The 21,266-nt window shown below is 43.3% G+C and overlaps 3 protein-coding genes across 5 annotated transcripts in view; 1 reads left to right on the forward strand and 2 right to left on the reverse strand.

Annotated features, from left to right (window-relative positions):
* LOC140545540 (uncharacterized) overlaps window positions 1-2,573 on the reverse strand; it is a 104,927-nt gene extending 102,354 nt beyond the window's left edge. For all 3 annotated transcript variants that reach the window (XR_011978270.1, XM_072668341.1, XM_072668340.1), the window contains exons 1-2: window positions 2,215-2,573; window positions 1,690-1,983 (exon numbers count right to left, since the gene is read on the reverse strand). Coding sequence is in view for 2 of the 3 variants with exons in the window: in XM_072668341.1 (XP_072524442.1) it covers window positions 1,690-1,983; window positions 2,215-2,452 (532 nt within the window). In the remaining variant the exon portion in view is untranslated. The remainder of the gene's footprint in view (window positions 1-1,689; window positions 1,984-2,214) is intronic.
* A 1,986-nt stretch (window positions 2,574-4,559) lies between these two features.
* On the reverse strand, window positions 4,560-9,901 carry LOC140545535 (uncharacterized). Its single transcript, XM_072668332.1, has 3 exons — window positions 9,472-9,901; window positions 8,101-8,853; window positions 4,560-6,912 (listed from the first exon to the last, which is right to left on the reverse strand). The coding sequence occupies exons 1-3, from the start codon at window positions 9,725-9,727 to the stop codon at window positions 5,798-5,800; spliced, it is 2,124 nt and encodes a 707-aa protein (XP_072524433.1). The 5' UTR covers window positions 9,728-9,901; the 3' UTR covers window positions 4,560-5,797.
* Window positions 9,902-10,173: 272 nt separating this feature from the next.
* ncstn (nicastrin) lies at window positions 10,174-20,973 on the forward strand. Its single transcript, XM_072668333.1, has 17 exons — window positions 10,174-10,285; window positions 13,376-13,477; window positions 13,673-13,796; window positions 14,047-14,165; window positions 14,371-14,516; window positions 14,897-15,047; window positions 15,286-15,398; window positions 15,815-15,967; window positions 16,243-16,347; window positions 16,849-16,926; window positions 17,013-17,182; window positions 17,670-17,772; window positions 17,889-17,987; window positions 18,140-18,236; window positions 19,011-19,174; window positions 19,518-19,727; window positions 19,887-20,973. The coding sequence occupies exons 1-17, from the start codon at window positions 10,228-10,230 to the stop codon at window positions 20,007-20,009; spliced, it is 2,115 nt and encodes a 704-aa protein (XP_072524434.1). The 5' UTR covers window positions 10,174-10,227; the 3' UTR covers window positions 20,010-20,973.
* The last annotated feature ends 293 nt before the right edge of the window (window positions 20,974-21,266 follow it).

Genomic DNA, 21,266 nt, shown 5'->3' on the forward strand with positions numbered 1-21,266 from the left:
TTCTGTAGCTTGGGGTGTCTATAATCCAATATTTGCTCATGATGGTCCAAGAAAAGAACCACCTGCGCACCTTAGGCTCATTGATGCGATCCATGGAGGCCCCACCTTACAACTTATAGGACATAAAGGATACCTTCAGAGGTCTTGTGGAGTCCATGCCTCAAATGATCTGATCTATTCTGGCGGACCCACTGAATATCAGGCAGGTGGTATTAATGTTATGACCGACTGGTGTATGTATGTATGAGTGTATTCACCTCAAGCTTGTGTTGCAGTACGTAAAAGCCCTGTTGACCCCTTCTTTTCAGCCAAGGCTTCATCCACATTCTTCCTCTTGGCTTTTTCTGTGCAGAAAGCCTCACCACCAGCATAGCAATATTCTCACTGTCATTCGACACGTTTGTTTACATCTAGTTTGCAAGAAACTCCCGGTTTACAGTATCGTAGTGTTTCATTCAGGGCATTTTGTTTAGTGTGGGGAATACAGTGCAACAGATTGCAACGCACTATTAAAGAATGCCACTGTCAATAATTAATGGACAAAATGGAATGGACAAATCCTCCTATATCGAGTGTTTAAATACTTTTAAATGTTTTATTGTGTTGTTATTTTTGAGAAATATCTTTATATTTATTTACTTTATTTTATATTGACTAGCTCTGTTTCTGGCCACAGTAACTTCTGTAATAATAATAATAATAATAATTATTATTATTATTATTATTATTATTCATTATTATTACATAATTCATTAATATTATAATTACTTAAATAAATAAATATTTTAAAATACAAAATAAATGTCTTCAGATTATTTTCAGGGGGAAAATATATTACATATATAATTGTCATTAGTGGGGATAATAGTTAATAGTGGGGACGCACTGACGCCACGCTTTGGTCGGACTAAATGGCAAAACATTCTGCAACCGGTTGCAGCGTTTATTAGGGAAAATGGCCAAAACAGGACAGAAACAAGCAATTCTCTGCTCAAGCTGGACAAGGCAGTTGGACTCGACCACGATCTATCCAAATGACCAAAAAACTAGTAGCCCATGGACAGTGATGTGTAACCAGAAACCCTCAGCTAACTGAGGCTCAAATCACACCTGCTTAAAAGATAAAGCCTCATATCTGAGATCAGTGAATGGTCATAGGCAAGGGTGGGCAATTCCTGCACAGTTCTGTGCTTGTTCTGCTTAGACACACCTGATTCAACTCACCTGTCGATTGCCAGGTTTAGTAAGCTTGTTAGAGCTGGGTCTTAGGGGTGTTTTCCACTGTTTTCAGGCGGTTTGCTTGCTTTCCCTCTTACTCAGCATGTCGCTAAATTCACAACTACAGTGGGCTTGGTTCTTTCCCCACCCGTTTTCAGTGTGTGCCTTCGCCACTCAGTGAGCTGTTTCGGTGTCTGGATTGCAGTTGTTTCCGTGAACTGCAGCAATCCATCTTCTGTTGAAGGACAGATCTGAATTCCTGCTGAATCTGTTTGTACAGTCAGTCGCACTGACCGTTTTAGCGGCATTCACACTGAACCATAGATAACACTGCCAATCAATCAGCCTGCCTTTCTGCCACTCTGTGGGCGTGACCGTGCATAGCCTCTATAGGTTAATTGATTATGGTATGGAAATATTCTACTAATGCAGTGATTATGGTAAACATTTCTGACAGCATGAGCTTCTTACCCATCATTGGGCCTTGTGCGTCTGTGCATAGCTTCTGGTCAGTCTGGCAGCCCTGAAAGACGCACTCTGCTATGGACACAGAGTAACTGTCGGCCTCCACTTTTACAGCAGCAGTGTTGAGACCAGTGTCCGCTTTATCTTCAGAGATCAGAGAGTCACTGAGAATCCGGGGTTTGTCCCCAGAGCTCAGAAGACAATCCTCCTGAAAGTTCATCAGCCCAGAGGAACTCGTCTTTGTATCTTCCTCTTCCTCCTCACAATCAGACTCCTGCTGGACATCATCAGCATGTATATCTAGAAATCAAGACATGTCAGAAGATGCAGCTTTATATTTTAAAGATGAATATACATGTGATATTTTGCTAAACACAGAAAATGCAGATACCACGTACAAAATAAAACATATTTCGAGCTAATATTTGCATGTGATGATCGAGGACGGTATACAGCATCGACCAGCCCACCCCTACCCCTCACATCTTAAAGGGGGTAAACGAGCGGTGGCAGCTAGCTAGCACTACTCACCCAGGAGAGGGGGGTGCAGCGGAGCGACTGTGGGGACAGGCTGGTTTCTCAGAGCCTTCTTCAGATCCCTCAGTTTCCCCTTTAGAGACTCGATCTCGCTCTGGCCCCTGCGGATCTCCAAACGCATCTCCACACACTGCGAGTCTATGAGGGTGCAGATCTCAGCCACGGCTGCCTTGGCCAAGCTCTCCATCACCGACCAGATCTGAGCCTCCATAGCCAGATGTGCTGCTGGCATCTTTTAGCACTGACTCGTTTAATATGGCGATATATGCTATTTCAGTCCATTCAGATGCTCTCCTTGCACTCTTTCAGCGGTGTTTACAGAGACGCCTTCTTCGCTCCGTGATTTCCTTCCGCTTTGCTATGTGCGGTGTCAGGTGAACGGAGTGGAATTACCGTAATACACCCGAGTCTCGTAGAGCTGCTCCCTTAAATATTACATCAGCATTACATTACATTTCGAGCTAGTGCTAGCTTACCAAACTCATAAATTCTGTGAAACCCACACTATGCACTTTTCTGGGCTTTCTCATTCAACTACTACAACAACACTAAGTTCTTACCTAGGCCAATTCATGCAAATTCGTTTAAAACATGTATGCACTGCTTCTTAGTATGAATAAATGATTCATGCTTCAGAATGGAGTACAGAAAGTCAGTGGTTGAAGTTTTAGTGAGATGTACCCGACCTCTAATTCAACCCGGTTACTGTGAGGGCATGTCCTTTTATAACACAGCAATAAACGTAGGATGGCTCACAGGAAAATGCAATATTGGATTTAAAGAAGATGTAATGAAAAGCATATATTATGCCTGATAACTTGAAACACAAGTGGAATAGGCCGGGAATCAGTGGGCTGATTTAACCTGCAAACCTAAAGGTTGTAGAATGACCCACATGGCCTTTGGATTTCATCTGGAACTAAATGTAGACCATATGGGCTGGCCTGAGAACAAAGAGACACCGGATTAAAACACTTAGGGCCGATTTCCCAGACAGAGAGTGACCCTAGTCCGGGAAACCAGCCCTTCGAGTCATGGTAAATAAACGACATGTGAGAGTGCCGTACTTCAGATAACTTCATTCAGATTATGGTCGGGTAAAAATATGCAATTTACCCTTACAATACATCCTCAGTACCAAAGCCTTTAACCTCATGCTTCAAGCCTGTGTGGTTTTGGTAAGACATTGTATGACACAGCTTCTCAAACTAGGGTTTGTATCCTAGACTGTCTTTGTTTTGCCCATTTTTATAGGTAAATGTGTCAAATCTTGTCAGAAAAACTGTAAATTCATGGCATCTGGCTACTTTGACTCATGTTAGGCATCTTGCCAGTGACTTGCATAGTGTGCTTGCCTACCACAGGGGGAGTGGTGTGGTTATCCACTACCCTACACAACACCATCCACAAAAGCAAGTCAGTTTTAGCCAGTAGGCAATCTTGGGGTACCCCTGGACTGAATAGCAAAGCCACAAACGTCCATTACTTGCCAACTAGCTACATTAGCCACAAAGTTGAAGCTCAAAATAACAGAAAAAAAATATGTTTGCTAAATTATTCCTTTAAAAACTGGGTCCATTTCTATGACTGGCAAGAGCAAGGCACTGTAACCTAGTCCAAATATATTGCTCAGGGTAAAATACTGACGTTAGCTACAGAACGAGCTACAAGGTACACCACACTTCTTTGTTATGAGGCCTATATATTGTTTCTGACATTCACCAAGTGTCTCTGAGTTTCTGCTCCTCTGCGTATACACTACACCTACCTAATGGACTTACCATGATCAAGAAGGCAAGGTGAGGCCATTGCACTCCGGCTGTGTGGACCCCTGCAGATATCCCAAATGTGGGGATCTCGACTGCATACTTTCCAGTAATTTTATTTTTGTGGGCAGTAGTGGTTCAGCACCAGGTTATTGATGACAGGGTCAGGGTTGTGGGGTCGATACCCCCTGTGCTGCAGTGATTGCTGCCCTCTGCTCCGGGCATGTGTGTTCACTGCATGAATGGGTTAAAGGTGGAGGGCAAATTCCACCCATGTCCAACACTAATGGTGAATATGGTTGTCTTGTTTTGTCTCTCTGACCGTGCTGGCAGAGTTATTATACTGATTGATATGTAAAATGTTTTGCACAAAGATGTCTTGTGAGGCAAGTGCATGAAGAACAAACTAGCAACATGAACAACCAAGAGAAAACAGGATAATAATTAAGGTCCCACACTCACTAAAGGGATTTTCACCATGTTCTGTTTATGTTTTGCCAGTATCAACCACAATGAAACAGTGTAATTTCCATGCATTAGTGAGCGATGGTTGGAAAGAGGTGACAGAAACGATTACAAACATCTTATTTATAGACATACTCAGAAACACACCGACTGGCACAGTTTGCTACAGTAAATCAGTTTGGTCATTTCTGTCTTTTCGGCAACAACATGAAACATGTAATTACAGTAACAAAATGACACATCACCTTGGATCTGTCCAGGTATGACAGAGAGTTGAAAAAATATTGCTAATCTACTTTCTTGACTAATTTCCTCAAACTAAACAGCTTCAAGTGGATTCAAGAGTTAAAGCAGCATTACGCGAAAATTGGCATTCCTGGCCCCTCGGCTGCCGGTTTAAACTCTGGGTCATTTCGCTTTGCCACCAGCAGCCTAAGAGAGTCTGAGAGAGAGCACAATTGGCCTTGCTCTTTCATGGGTGGGTTGATGGCACTTCCATCCCACATCACTCCTAGTGTAACGTTGGTCAGCACAGGGATCTTTCAGCTGTTGTATCGGAGCTTCCTATGAGCGCACCGGCTACCTAGCAATGCTGGGTGGCAGTTTGAAAAGAGGCAGGGGCTGGCTTCACATGTGCTAGAGGAGACATGCTAGTCTTCAACCGGCTAGTGTTGGGGGCATTGCTAGTGATAGATTGTAGCGATAGAGTAATATTAAAAAATGTACATGACCATGCAGTTTCTGGCATTCACAGCCTGGAGTAGCAGCAATAGTGCTGCTACTCTCCCTACTACAGGTCAAAGAAGCATCAACAGGAAGCTGCTATTTTAAGGTAGAAATGCTACATAATGCTGCTTTAAGATCCAACAATAAAATCTATTAAAAAATGACAATCTCTCACATTTGTTTGCAGACTACCCTAACGAATATTATATGACAGGCATGTCCTGATCCAGTATTTCATAGGGATGTGGGTCAGATATCCAGTAATCCAGTATGCGTAACATATCCTGTACTCATTCAAATATGCCTGAATTTCCTCTAACGCCAATCCTTTGGACTGGCTTTGCACACCACAGCTTTAATAATGATAAACTCATTTATACCAAGATCAAGGCCAAGATATAAATGCTAGTTAGCAGTTTGCCAACTGTCAATTTTAGACTGTTCAGGATTCATGTGAGAAACCACGGTTTAAAACAGCCCGTTCTGGGGATTGTACAAGAATATATAAGTGCTAAAGAGTTCCAAGAACTACTTCACTAAAAGACATTTCCTGGCAGACATGTCCAGACTAAACTAAACACAGCTTCTGCCTCAGCAGAACCTCAGCAGGAATTTTAGCGTTATCTTAAGTAGCCTGTCGTTTCGATTTGGTTGCAACAGTGGCGGTAGCGTCCAGCTCGTGTGGGGAAGCTCATTCCGCAGACGGAGCAGTGGAAGGCCCGTTCCTGCACGTGTGTCCGCATGTGGCCCTTCAAGCTGCTCTTTTGAGTGAAGCCCCTGCCACACAATCCACAGCTGTAGGGCCTCTCTCCGGTGTGGATCCGCTGGTGCCGGTCCAGGTGGCTCATCCGGTCAAAACATTTCCCGCAGTGAACGCAGAAGAAGCGCCTTTCTCGCCTCTTCTGCACCCCGTTCGCAACTCTGGGCCTCTGAGGTGTAGTGTTGGAAGGTAAATTTGGCACCATTATTGCCTCTGTGGTCCCAAGAGAAGCTGCTGTCGAAATGTGGTTTATGGGTGAAGCTACGTTGTGTTCCTCAGACTGCAAAGAATAACATATCTCTCGACTAGCCTCTTCTTCATCCATTGCTGATATGTCATCGTCTTCCACTTCCTCCTTCACATGAATGTGGTTGCCCTCAAAACCCTTGGTGTTGGACACTGCAGGAGCTTCCCATGAGTGTATGATGGTTGAGGTAGCCTCTAAGTGATACTTGCTCTGAGGTAAACAGTACTCCAGGTCTTTTTCAGTGGCAGCTGCATTTAAAGCATTTACTGAATTCAGAGCCTGTGTGTCTTCCTCACCCTCTACGCTCTCAGATCCAGAGCTGAGGCGTCTAGGCTCTTCTGGTATGAAATCATTCACTGTCTGGTCTTTCTGATCCTCATTTTTCTCCTCAGACTTCGTACCATCCTCCAGCACACAAACCACCTCGTCATCAGTACCTTCTATCTCACAGAAGTCAGCATACTTCTCGGTTCCATCTGTTGGGCTGCTGTTTGGATTGGTAAGTGTTGACTGGTGATCTACCGGATCTACTGGCTGCTCCAACCCCTCATCCTCTAGGTTGATGAAGTGAGTGTTTTCTTGGGTCAGACACGACACGTGTGTATTCTGGTCCTCAGTGTGTGTCTCTTGACTGTTTATGTATGAGTGGGCAGCGATCTGCTCCTCACAATGAGGCGCCATATGCCATTCATTACTGAAGTGGTTGTCTTCATCAGGCAGCCCAGAAACTGAAAGAGGGAGGGGGAAAATGATGTGAAAATTAAAGAACACTGCAAAGACAGCACACATTTTCTTAGTAGACCTAGGGTAGGGGTGGGCAATTCCGGTACTGGTAGGCAAGATGCCTGCACAGTGTTGTGCTTTTCTTGCTCAACCACACCGTGGCACCATATGTGGCATAAATATCATCACAATAATTCAATAATTTTTTAATGGACATGGACATTCAGTTTGGCTGTGGCATTACTGGAGATGAAACCCCATGTCCCGATGATAGAACCAACACTTAGACTGTTGCCCAACCCAAAAATAAGGCTGTGCTTTATTATTCCCCCCGCCCCTCTTCAAACTTTCACACACACTGCACTAAAATTTAATTAACCAGAAATACATTCAGGCGGCCAGCCGAAATCCAACTTGTCTTATATAAATTGGACCCAGAAAGATTTGACAGTTTAAACAGCAAAAAACCCACATGAAATCATAGCATTTTAAGGTGGTTTGAGATGCAATTACAATCGGATTTGTACAGACACGTCCCAGTCTGGATGCTCGACGCTGAAATCGGATTTGAAAGCATATTTTGCCACAAACAACGACCACATCAAATCCAGAGTGACGGAAGTGCGGGGTTCCAAGCAGCAAGCGCCAGCAAGAGTTCTGAACCGTGACTTGACAGGGCGTCTGAGGGTGAGATGATGTACCCTACTTCCATGAGTGAAAGGCACATCACCAGCATGGCTACACTGGTGACCAGCACGCAACACAGCGACCCATGCAGATTTGTGATGTCCAGATGTCTGGCTACAGGCAGATAACAAGAATCTGATCACAACAGATCAGATTTGATCTCTATTTGATCTAACTATATGTATGCAATAGCTTATATCAGTAATCCACATTTTGGCACCCTATAATTTGTGTATTGGTGGTGGTGGTGGTGGTGGTGGGGGGGGGTTATAATAAATTCATAGCATAACTATACAACTACTTAGGGTGTATAGGGTGTATACTATTCTATCCACCCTTTTGTATTAAAATAGAGACATAGCACAGAGTCTACCTGTATTATCATATATAACTTCAAATTAGTCAAACCAATGAGTTCTGACTGCTGAAATTTAAGTTTTACCTACTATATGATTAAACTTCCTAATTCAAGTGTGTTTCAGGTGCCCTAACAGAGCACGTCTCACCTCGATGGGTCTTCAGGTGGCTTTTCAAGCTGCTCTTCTGTGTGAAGCCCCGGCCACATAACCCACAGCTGAAAGGCTTCTCCCCAGTGTGTATGCGCTGATGCCTCTCCACGTGACTAAGCCGATCAAAAGTCTTGCCACAAAACATGCAAGGAAAACGTCTCTTATCCACGTCCATTGCCCTGTTCATTGGCCTCCCTCTGGCAGGAACACCGAGGGCACTGAAGTTACCGTGACCCTCAGGGTGTGGGTGTATGAGTGCATTGTGTGGGTGTGAGTGGGAGTGCTGAAGGCCTGTGCCATTTGGCGCTCTCAGTAGGTCATCTGTAGCTACATGCAGGCTATCTGTGGAGGGCTCGCTGTGTCTAGCTATGTCTTCTCCATTTGGACACCTTGCCTCCATTCTGTCCTTGAGTGGATCATAACTCCTCTCCATAGAGACAGCAGGATCTGACCGGTGATTTGTCTGATCGTATGTGGAACGGAAATACTCAGGAGAGTGCATTTCCGTGTTTTCTTCTGACGACCACACCTGGGCGAGCTCTTCGTTCGCAGTAGAACCAGAAGGCAAGGCCAGTCCCGTCCTTGTATTTTGGCTTGCATCTTGAACCACCTGCACTTCCTCATCATCTTCAACACGTTCAAGCTTAACCTTTACTCTGGGCGCTGACGTGCTGACAGCTTCTCTCTGCACGTTCAGATCATCCCCTCCAGACTCCTTTTCGGTTCTTCTCTGGTCTTTTTCTTTGACTCCTGTAATATTTAGAAGACAAATTACAGTAAACACAACCATGAAGAGATTGTTTGCTGGATGTTTCGGATATTTCAAAGTCCTCATAGATGTAGCTAACAGCTCAAATACAATACTGGTTAGTTTTAGAGACTAGACCTAGACCAACACTATGGTCAGAAAAACAGCCAACAGAGGTCCAAAGGTTTGCAGGCACTTCCTCATGCAGGGCTTCTTCTGTTATAACCTTCTATGATCATATTTAGCCAATTTCTTAGACTAGGTTAATCCTAGCCTAAAAAAGTCCAAGATTAGACTGAACTTTTTGGTTAAATCAGTCTATGATCACGAGGATGCAGTTTTTGCTCCCTTTTCCAGTTTTCCGTTCCACCTTAAATACTACAGTACTTCAGCCTGTACCCTGAAGCTGCCGGACGGTCTCCAATGCAGCACTTAAGGTGGAATGGAAAATTCAGGGGGGGGGGGGGGGGGGAAGAGCCAACTTCACTTTTATCCACAATACTAAAGCAGTATAGTTTCCCCACAAGTTTCACAAGCTCTATAATCTAGAACTTTATAAAAGTAAGCTTATGTGATCATTTCTGGAGCTTATTATTTCAACAGATCAAAGCTTTAGCCACCTTCCAGCTGTCTCGACCGACCACTAACACACTCCCGGACAAGAGCACGGCGAGTAGCCCGCAGCTCATTAGACACGATTTGCAGGTTCCTCTTCAAGGTGTCGATTTCGTTTTCTCGTTCACAGATCTCCAGCCGTAACATGACCACGCCATCGTCCACCACTTTGCTGATTTCTGCCACAGCGGCTTTGGCAAGCACGTCCATGATGGATGCTATTTGTTTTTGGAGAGCAACACTGTTGGGCATGTTATCCATCTGCTTTACATAACAACTCCTAAACTACAAAATTAAAACGTAGTCTTTACTTCCACCTCAGCCCAGCAGAGGTGGGTAAAGTGAATTATTAAAAAAAAGGACTAAAAGAGTGTAAACCCGCTCAATGTTTGCAATGTTTTGTTCCCGGACAGCGCTCAGGAGAAGCGGAGGAACTAGCTAGCGACCTTTCTAAAGTTACCGTAACTTGTAGGAAAGATGCGCACCTAAAAATCTTCAAGCGGACAATCCAATAGACTATACCTAAAATAATAGTATTGCTGACTGCTAAAAGCTTGTGAAAAAGTGGATTCTGTAGCTTTGTCCTCTTAAATGTATAATATATACAAAGAAAAAGTATAATATTTGTATGATTCATTGCAAATGGAAGTCCAGCAGGTGGCAGTGCATGGGCGCCGCACAGCACACACCAAAAGCGGACCCGGAAAAAATAGAGGGCCGTTTCCTTTGTTTTGCCTGGTCCGTGAATATAAAGAAGGAAGATGGGTCCGGAGTCCTTCAAATGGCTTCATTTGTTGGTCATTAGTTTCTTTCACACGTGTAAGTAACACCTGGTCTGCTCTGACACCGTTTCCTGACCTAATTGTTATTTCCAGGATGGCTCGGGCGTCGTTTTCCATTTCAATCCGCTGCTGTCGAGCCGAACGCCGGCTGCGCCTTCCACTCTCCCTCGCCCTGTGAGAAACGCCCAGACGCGATTAGCTATATTTTGCTATATTATGCTTAGGTGTTGTCTCTTTATTTTTTTATTAAATATTATACATTCAACTCTTTTATTATTATTGTATCTCAACCTGTATTAAACGTTACCGTCTGGGCGCGTGTCTGGGCTTGGGAAGGATCCTCGCGCTAAGATTAAAGGGCCTATATGCAACATTTTGTTCATCATGGAGTTTATGGTGTTTTTGTGCTGCTGTTTATTTATTACATTAATTTCTGTGTGTAGTTTTCCATGACGGGACACCCTTAATCATAGTGCACCAATGCAGGAATTGTGGGTACATGCACATAGTAAAAGTAAAAGTACACGTATTTGTCACTGTACAGCGAAATGTGTCCTCCGCATTTAACCCATCTGTGGTAGTGAACACACACTCACACACACACACACTAGTGAACTAGGGGCAGTGAGTACACACACTCAGAGCGGTGGGCAGCCAACTCCAGTGCCCAGGGAGTAGAGAGGGTAAAGGGCCTTGCTCAAGGCCCCAACAGTGGCAGCTTGCCAAGCCCAGGAATCGAACCCACAACCCTGTTATCAATAGCCCGGCGCTCTAACCGCTGAGCCACCACTGCCTCTGATTTTCAACTTTTTGGGCCTGAATATCTGTCAGTGGTGCTGTACACAAATGTAGACTACTATTACACTGTTTGTCCATATATTTGTGGACAGCCCTTTAATGAATACGTTCAGCTACTTCGAGATGCACCCGTTGCTGACAAAGATGTGCAAATGCACACACAGCTTGTTGAGTCCCTGTAGAGAAGTACTGCCAATAGAATAGGATTCCCTGGAGCAGATCAGCATGCACCTATTGGCCCCGTGCCTGATGCCAGATGTGGGCCAGAGGGGTATAAAGCCCCCCAGCATTGAGCTGTGGAGCAGTGGAAGAACCGTGTTCTCTGGAATGACGGCTGGTTCTCCATCCAGTACGTTCGGGATGACGTGGGGTGGTGAACATTCAACATCCGGAGCTCACAGTACAGACAGTAGAGACAGTTACTCCAACAAAAGCAGGATCAACTCTCTCTCTCTCTCTCTCTCTCTTTAATATATATATACAGTGAGTCCAAGAAGTATTTGATCCCTTGCTGATTTTCTTTGTTTGCCCACTAATAAAGACACTATCCTTCTGCACTTTTAATGGTAGATATATTCTAACATGGAGAGACAGAATATCAAGACAAAAATCCAGAATATAATTTTAAAGAATATATTTTAATTAATTTGTATTTCAATGAGGAAAATAAGTATTTGATCCCTCTTGCCAAACACACTCAATACTTAGTGGCAAAGCCTTTGTTTGCAAGCACAGCGGTGAGACGTTTGTTGTAGTTAACCACAAGTTTAGCACACACACCAGGGGGAATTTTGGCCCACTCTTCTTTGCAGATCCTCTCTAAATCATGAAGGTTGGTGGGCTGTCGCTTGGCAACTCTGACCTTCAGCTCCCTCCATAGATTTTCGATCGGATTGAGGTCTGGCGACTGGCTGGGCCACTCCATGACCTTAATGTGATTTTTCTTGAGCCAATCCTTTGTTGCCTTTGCTGTATGTTTAGGGTCGTTATCATGTTGGAAGACCCAACCACGGCCCATTTTCAGATCCCTGGCAGAGGGGAGGAGGTTGTCCCTCAGGATTGTGCGGTACATGGCTCCATCCATCTTCCCAGTGATGCGGTGAAGTAGCCCTGTACCCTTGGCAGAGAAACACCCCCAAAACATTATGCTTCCACCTCCATGCTTGACGGTGGGCACAGTGTTCTTGGGGTCATAGGCAGCATTTTTCTTCCTCCACACATGGCGGGTGGAGTTGAGGCCAAAAAGTTCAATTTTGGTCTCGTCTGACCACAAAACCTTCTCCCAATAACTTGGTTCATCTTTCAAATGATCATTGGCATACTTGAGGCGCGCCTCCACATGTGCTCTCTTCAGCAGGGGTACCTTTCGGGCACTGCAGGATGTGAATCCATTGTTGCGCAAAGTGTTGCCAATTGTTTCCTTGCAAACTGTGGTCCCAGCTGCCTTCAGGTCATTTGCTAACTCCTGCCGAGTGGTTGCAGGACGATTTCTGACTGTTCTCAGCATCATTGCCACCCCACGAGGCGAAATCTTCTTTGGAGCACCGGGCCGAGGTCTGTTGATTGTCATGTTATACTCTTTAAACTTTCTGATAATTGCACCAATAGTTGTTACTTTCACATCCAACACCTTACTAATCTTTTTGTAGCCCATTCCAGCTTTGTGAAGGTCAACAATTCTGACTCTGAGGTCCTGTGACAGCTCTTTGGTTTTACCCATGTTGGAGACTTGAAATCTGTGTGATCTGTCTGATTCTGTGGACAGGTGTTTTTCACACAAGTGATTAGTGAGAACAGGTGGCTTCAGGTCAGGTAACAAGTTGATTGGGAGTGTCTAACTGGTCTGTAAAAGCCAGAACTGCTAATGAATACTAAGGGATCAAATACTTATTTCACTCCATGAAATACAAATCAATTAATATATATTCCTTAGATTTATTTTCTGGATTTTCTTTTTAATATTCTGTCTCTCCATGTAAGAATACATCTACCATTAAAAGTATAGAATGATCATGTCTTTATTAGTGGGCCAACGAAGAAAATCAGCAAGGGATCAAATACTTCTTGGACTCACTGTATATATATATATATATATATATATATATATACACACCCTTTCATTTGGAAGATACAGCAAATGAGCAGGTGTCCCAATACTTTTGTCCGTGTGGTGTATCTGTCAGGGGTGATGTACACAAATGTAGATGATGTATACAGTATCTTAGGCCTGAAAAACATAACTGGTTATGAGTTTTGCTTGTAATAAAGTTATCATATCTGTCTTGTATATTACATTTTTTACATGTTTGTTCATTTCCTTTTGATCTAGATGTGAGCTGTAGCTCTGTAGATCAGAAGATCTACATTCAGCTAAACAACACAGTCCCATGCGTCCGGCTGCTCAATGCCACACATCAGATAGGCTGCCAGTGTAAGTCACTCAACATTAGAGCAACAGTACAGCTCTGCTGGCAGTATAACACTGGATACAGCATTAAGGCACCATTGTGTGTAGTATTGCCATATAATAATAATAGTTTTTGTGTGATCTAGTGCTTCAGCTTAAAATTCCTGTGGACACCAGTTGGTAACACATGTCTCATCAGTGTCCCCCTCTGTGTTCTAGCCTCTATATCTGGGGACACTGGGGTCCTCCATGTGTTTGAGGGAGAAGCAGACCTGGAGTGGATCCTCACCAGTGGACCTCATCCTCCCTACATGGTACTCATGGAGGCAGCTTTCTTCACCAGGTGCATATATTTGATATATTTGCTACTACAGGTAACTTTTTTTGGACCACAAGTGTTCATCCAAACCCTCACAAAACTCTGAAACACCTGGGATATGAAACAGGCTCATCTTCTCATATTGCACCCTTGTAGCCTCAGTATGACTGAACAGCTCTAACGCATGCATACTCACAAACCTCAGCACTAAGTTCAGTTCTGTCATTCTTTACACTTCTTCATAGTTGTGTTTTTGGTGTGTTTTCTTGTGAAGGCCGACCATGACGAGGATGAAGAACTCCAGCAGGGTTGCAGGTGTGGCTGTCATAAGCTCCAGTACAGCCCCAGCTGATGGCTTCTCCCCACACACATCCTGCCCCAACCAGAACACAGGTGAGTTTGTATTAAAACAGCAAAGACTTTTAAACTGACTGTTAGACTGTTAAATATTCAATTATTTAATTATTGAATGATGTAGTCAATGAACATCTGTAAAGCTAGATGAGAAGAAAGCTAGAATTGTGTGTAAGCTTGGGTTGTAATGACTGGTACAAGCCTGTAGGGGTTTATAGAATAAATTCTGCTTGTTTCCTGTCAGGTGTGTACGGAGACCGCTATGGTCCAGAATTGGCCAATTGTAATAATACATTGTGGAATCCTCTGGGAAACAACCTGTCCTATGAAGACTTTGCTTTCCCCATCTTCTTTCTCCAAAATGACAATCAGACCCAGGTCATCCGCAAGGTATGTGTGTGTGTTTTTGTGCATTTGTGTAAATGAAGGTGTTGTGTTTATATGCAATAAGATGTACAGCCTTATTGCACAGTCTGCAAGAGATGCTAGGCTCATGTGGCTAACAAACGCTGGACTCGGACTGCGACAAATTATCTCACCTCTGTAAATACAGGCCAAAATCTTAATTTCTTTGTTTCAAAGTTGTATTGGGAAAAACAATGTGAACAAGGGGAGACACTGAGTAAAATGGCATGAATGGATCTTATTTAAACATAGCAGAACTGTTCGCTTTATGTTGGTTTCAGAATAGAAAAAGTAGTGTTATTCCAGCTTCAGTTTAAACGGATAGATGCTGTATATAACTAACGCCATATTTCATTTTCTGGCAGTGCTATGAGGATCATAACATGCGTGTTAATGGCACTGCACCCCAGTACCCGCTCTGTGCCATGCAGCTGTTCTCTCACATGCACGCCGTCACGGACACAGTGACCTGCATGAGGCGCACTGACCTACAGAACAGCTTCAGCATCAACCCAGGTACACGCACAGTTTACAGCTTTACAGTTGGGGGAGGGGGGGGGGGGCGTCGTTTTGTTTGTTTCTATTGTTTCGTCACATTCATCATGAGATTCAACTTGTGGTAAAATGAAATACAGGGTTTTTGTGTGGGTCCTCCATTCCACCTCAACGCTGTGTGGTCCAGGACAAGGCTTAATCCCTGTCTGAGAAAACCAGAGGCTATGAAAGCAAACTTGTGGTCCTATTGTTTCCGCAGAGAAACTATGTGATCCACTCAATGACTTCAATGTGTGGGCGTCCATCCGGCCGCTCAACAGTAGCGTCAAGGGCCACAAAGAGAACGAGAGCGTGGTCATAGCAGCGACCAGGGTAAGTTCCAGGAAGTGAGAAGAATGCATTCAGTTACTTTATTTTGCACCTATTGATAACACAGATGTGCAAATGACCACACACCCACACACACAGCTGGACTAGTCCCTGTCAAGATGTATTACCAATAGAATAGAAGCAGATGAACATGAACCTATTGGCACCATGCCTAATGCCAAAAAATGAATGACCAGGTGTCCCAATACTTTTATCCATAGATTTTATAAATGTTCATGCATGTGCGTCAGCAAATATGAACATGAGAGAGTCTAAGATGTCTGCATCAGCCCTGGAATCCCATATCAATGCCAATAGAGTCTTCTGTTCTCTGTCTAGCTGTAGATAATCGCTCTCTCTCTCTCTCTCTCATGCTCTCACTCTATCTCTCTCTCTCTCTCACACAAACACACACACAGCTGGATGGACGGTCGTTTTTCTGGGACATTGCTACATCAGCTGAGGGAACAGTCTCTGGTATCGTGACTCTCCTGGCCGCCGCTCAGGCTCTGTATCCTGTCACTCAAGAAGCTCCTCCTACACGCAATATCTTCTTCACCTTTTTCCAGGGGGTAAGTTTGGAATGTTACTATAAATTAGACTTGATTGCTATAATAATTATTAATGCTGGGGATCATGTTTTTTGCCAAAAGTCCTCCTAAAAAACTGGTTTATTGATTTATCGACTGTTTCAGACTCATGCGTGGTTCCTCTAGTTACAAAATAATCGAACTCAGTTGAGATCATTTTAATGTTCTTTATGTTAGATCACATGCAATGTGGTTGCATTTACACTATCTGCCATACGCTGGTGTGTGTAATTCTTGTCTTTTCCTTCTCATCTCAGGAAGCCTTTGATTACATTGGTAGTTCCCGGATGGTGTATGATATGGAGAACGCTAAATTTGTGATTGATTTGGACAACGTGCACTCAATGCTGGAGATTGGACAGGTTAGTGTTGAGGCATTCAAGCACACACACACAAACTCAAACACACACTAATATTGGGTTATTTTTGTTAAAAGGGTGACCATATATCATAGTAATGGCCACCTATGTACTTATACAACTAATTATGTGTTATATCAATGTCCCATGTGTATTATGTGTATGCAAGTACATATACGTACTATGGTGTGTGTGTGTGTGTGTGTACTGTAATTACTTTATAGGTAATATTGTCCATGTATATGCATTATATGTGTACTGTGTAACTTTATGAAATGATAATACTCATATATAATGTGCATTACTGCATGTAAGTGCCTTAGGTAATGTTACCCCTACATACACATTGTATATGTAGGCAAGTACCTATGTTTAATGCCTCCAATATGCATTATATGTACTATTTTTCTTCCTGTGTCTCTAGTTTCTTTATATAGTCAAGACATTTATGCCCCTAAAATGTCAAAAACATGCACTCATACTCGCACATCCATGTGTTTCTAGGTTGGGCTGAGGAACGGACAGAATCTGTGGATGCATTCAGACCCTGTGTCACGTAAAAACATCTCGGTGAACGAGGAGGTAAGTGAGGAAGGTTCATAGGAGTTCATAGGTTCATAGCAGGACCTAGTTCGTTTCATTCTTCCTTTCTTTTCTTTTTTTTTCAGGTTGTAAAGCTGGTGGCAAACATCCGGACTGCAGCTGACTCGCTCAAACTCTCAGTGGACGAGCCTGACACGACTCAGGCCTTACCTCCCTCCTCCTTCCAGCGCTTCCTGCGGGCTCGGCCTATCCCAGGCGTGGTGTTTGCAGACCACCGATCATCCTTTACCAACAGGTGCTGCATATGATTGATTGAGCCACCTACAGAATTGTCTGTGTGGTAGGAAATTAGGAACGTGTGCCAACTGGTACTAGAGTTCGCTAAATGGACAAAAGTATGCGTTTGTGCATATAGTATGTGTCCAAATGTTTGTGGACACCTCTTCCAGAGACACACAGTCCAGAGCAGGTAAACATGAACCTATTGGCACCATGCCTAATGCCAGGTGCACGGTAAACAAATTCTCACATCAATGCCCCAGAATCTAGGAGAAAACCTTCCCTGGACAGTAGAGATAATTACTCCAACAAAAGCATAATAAACATTTTTAGAAATTACATTGATTCAGGAAGAAATACCCAATATGTCCCAATACTTTTGTCCATATAGTGTATGTTGAAACTGGAACAGTTGACCTACTGGAAATGTACTTGAAGGGTGTGGTTAGAAATCATAAACTGATTTACTGAGAAGTCAAAATCTTTCTGCATGTCTGATACAGGTACTATGAGAGTCTGTATGACACGCCTGAATACCTGAATGTGACGTATCCTCCTGGCCTGAGCCCAGAGGAACAGCTAGAGTATGAGACAGAGGCTGCCAAGGTACCAGTAACTCACTATTCCAAACAGGCCAATACACCCTTTTACCTCTTTCTATTAGGAACCCAGCATGCCCAGTTTCACCAATTTCTGAATGTCTAATTTCCCTCTCTGTTTAGTCTCTCAGTGAAGTGGCTACTCTAGTTGCTCGTTCACTGTATAAGCAGGCCGGAGGAGAAGACCGATTTCTCAACAACATCACTGCAGACACCAAGACAGTGAGTCACATGACCACATCACATGACAGTCATTCTTTCCTCATATGATCAGATGCCAGAAGGAGTGGAATGGCTAAGCTTAGGAGGAACTGAAATAACTCATTATACTATTCTACTCTGCTCTGTCTTCCTCTCTTCTTTCTTTCTGCCAGGTGGCCAAGCTGCTGTATGGATTCCTGATCAAGTCTAATAATAGTTGGTTCAGTTCCCTACTGCCCCCTGAGGCGCTTGGACGCGGTTCAATTCTAGGTGTGTTTAGAAGCCATAGCTCAAAATCATATTTTTTCCTGCATAGAGAACACACATCTGTACATTTTTAATAACTGCACTTAATTAACAGAATTTAATAAACAAAGTTATTATGTATATAAAGCTCCCCAGAGGTAAGGTAGTAGTAACGTCAGGTTCTTGCTGCTGGCGTTGCACGAGGATGATCGGGCTATTAATACCTGCGGGGTATGACTGGATTCATAGATTGAGAAATGTTGAAAATGGGTTGTGTGGAAAATGGGTCGTAAAGCAGATGTTATTGATTGGCATAAAGATATAATTGCATTTTGGGCCTGCCAAAGGCCATCGTCTTAAGGAAATGGCTAAATCTGCAGGTGTATGGAAGTGCCACTGTACACTGGGATTTCTGCCACTACGGGTAGACCCATATAACTGTACACTTTCATACACCTGCAGATTCAGCTACACCCTCCACCCTATGGTCTTTGGCACGCACAAATGCAATCACTTCTTTTTGCTAATCATTAACATCTGCTTTGCGACCCATTTTCCACATCTTCACTGCACTTTACTACTCTTCTTAATCTGTGAATCTCGTCGCACACGCCACATTTACGGCCAGCATTTATAGCCCGATCATACCTGTGCCATCTGCAGAAGCCTGAAGTTACTACCACCTTAAAAAACGCAAGGTAACTCACTTTTTTATATATTGATATTTATAAATTATGACATATATGAAATGGCTATTTTTTGTAATTAGTAATTCTCTTCTTTCTCTGTCCTCTGCAGGGTCTGGTGCTCCTCAGTACTACATCGGCCTGCGGCTGGATAACACTGTGAAGAGCGTAACTCGCTTTGTGCAGTTTATTCTAGCCAACATGACCGGGACGGTCCTCAGCCTTAACCAGAGTCAGTGCCAGAACCCTAACAATGTGCCTGGCCTGAGCAAAGATGTACGTGTCCAACTCCAGAAGCAAAAAAGCACAGTTTCATATCCTCATAATTGGCCAAAATAGATATTTACAGCCCATTCTAGGGCTGCTAAGGATGGTTTTGATAATCGGTCAGTTGCTGCTTTGATAGAGAGCAGCACAGCTGGGTACTTTTTCCTTCTGTAATGCCTCCGCCCCATTTTTGGGCGAAGCAGCCACTCTAAAATATAAATGCTCTCCTGTTTTTATTTCTATTTGAAGCCCAGCATCATCATAATCATCATATAGAAAAATCAAATGAACCTACAATATGGAATTAGTCACAGACCATTAAATATCTCTTCCTTTCCTTTCTCACTTGCAGTTGTACTCATACTCGTGGATATCTGGGCCTGTCTCGGCTAATGGCACAACAGACTCTTATTGTGTACGTGCATCTGTGCGCCTGGCCAAAGCACTGTCCCCTGCCTTCGAGCTTCTGGAGTACGGCTCCAAGGAGTACTCCACATGGACAGAGTCACGCTGGAAGACCATAGGAGCACGCATCTTTCTGGTTGCAAGTCCACAGCTTGAGGTATTGTCATTGCTGAGATTAACATACTTTTAAAGCTGTCATTTTGTAATCGCTTAAGGGTTTTTGATCATTTGTTTTATTTAATTTCTATATAAACTCCCGTGCAGGTTACTTGTATAATAATACATAAATATGTTGTTTGTCTTCTCTCGCCTCAAGATGATGACATTGGGAGTGGGCGTGGCTGTCTTGCTTGTGTCTCTTGTGGTGACTTACTTCATCAGCTCAAAGGCGGAGCTTCTGTTTAGCTCAACCCGCGAGGCCCCAGCAACCACCTACTGAATTCATCCAGGCTTTAACCCGTACCGGATGCACATCCACAATACACACACATGCACATACATGCACATCCACAACCACAGACTTTTGACATTTTCCAAGCTTGTAACTGAATTCGATACCACTCTTGACTCTCTGGCATTAAAAACGTACGTGACTGACGTTTGCGCGCCAACAGCAAAGGACCATCTAGTAGGACTGTTTACATACATGCACACACCCTTCTCAAATACATTTATTCAGCACAGATACAGAACAAGCACCATACACTTAAAGACTGTAACTGAACTTGGCCACACTGGTCTGAACTGGACACGATTAAGGCCAGGGTTAAAGAAAGCTGTTCATATTCTTTCACTTTTTTTCTCGTTTTTTTTAATTGCCAGATTTTATTTGTGCTTACTGTACTTTTGGGTTTGGCACTATTTTGTTGTGTGCGTGTGTTTGGATGTATGTATGAGGGCGTATGAGCATTAACAGGGGTATGTAAGTGTGTACATGTGTGAGTGACTGTGACTTGTGGTAGACGTATGAGCATGACATCCTGGGTGTGTGTGGTTGTGTGTACGTACATGTGGGGATGTGAATGCAGTATGTGCAATAGATGTAGCGGAGTTCATTTGATTTTCTTTCTCTGTGCAAATTGTCCTGAAGAGAATGTAATCTCTGACCTTTCACCTGTATGACCACTACTAAACTCTTCAGTCCCAAGTGGACAGAAGCTTTGGGCTTATTGTCTCACTGTAACTGTAAATGACTCTGCAACTACCATGTTTCCAGATTAGAGACACCGAGCTTTGAAGAACCAAATCAACAATGATGGCAGCGTTTGTTTTTGTTTATTTCCATGATGACGAGTGAGCTAAAATCTTTTGATTTATGATGTCATTATTTTTCTCTGAGAAACAGAGAGGTTAGGAATCAATGCCTTGATTACTGAATAAACATGGCTTATTTTACATCTAAAGATTCAGTTTCTTTTCATTTATTACAAGATTTTTTACTTTTGTACTAAAAAATGAGATTATTTGACCTTTTGCATTTTGTAAAACTTTCCTAAGTGGACATCTTCCTGATTTGTTTTTAAAGATCACTTCTGTCCTGATTCATTCATCCTAGCTGCATTTAGGTTTATGCATCACTCTGTAAGAGCTAAATAAATAAGTACTCCTCCCAATTTTTCCAGCCAGAAACTTTAGCCAGCTGAGTGAGGTTGGCTTGTAGATCCCCACATTCTCTTCATGTCATTTTTTGTTCTGG

This window comes from Salminus brasiliensis, chromosome 23 (assembly GCF_030463535.1).
Source record: "Salminus brasiliensis chromosome 23, fSalBra1.hap2, whole genome shotgun sequence".
Taxonomy (NCBI): Eukaryota; Metazoa; Chordata; class Actinopteri; order Characiformes; family Bryconidae; genus Salminus; species Salminus brasiliensis.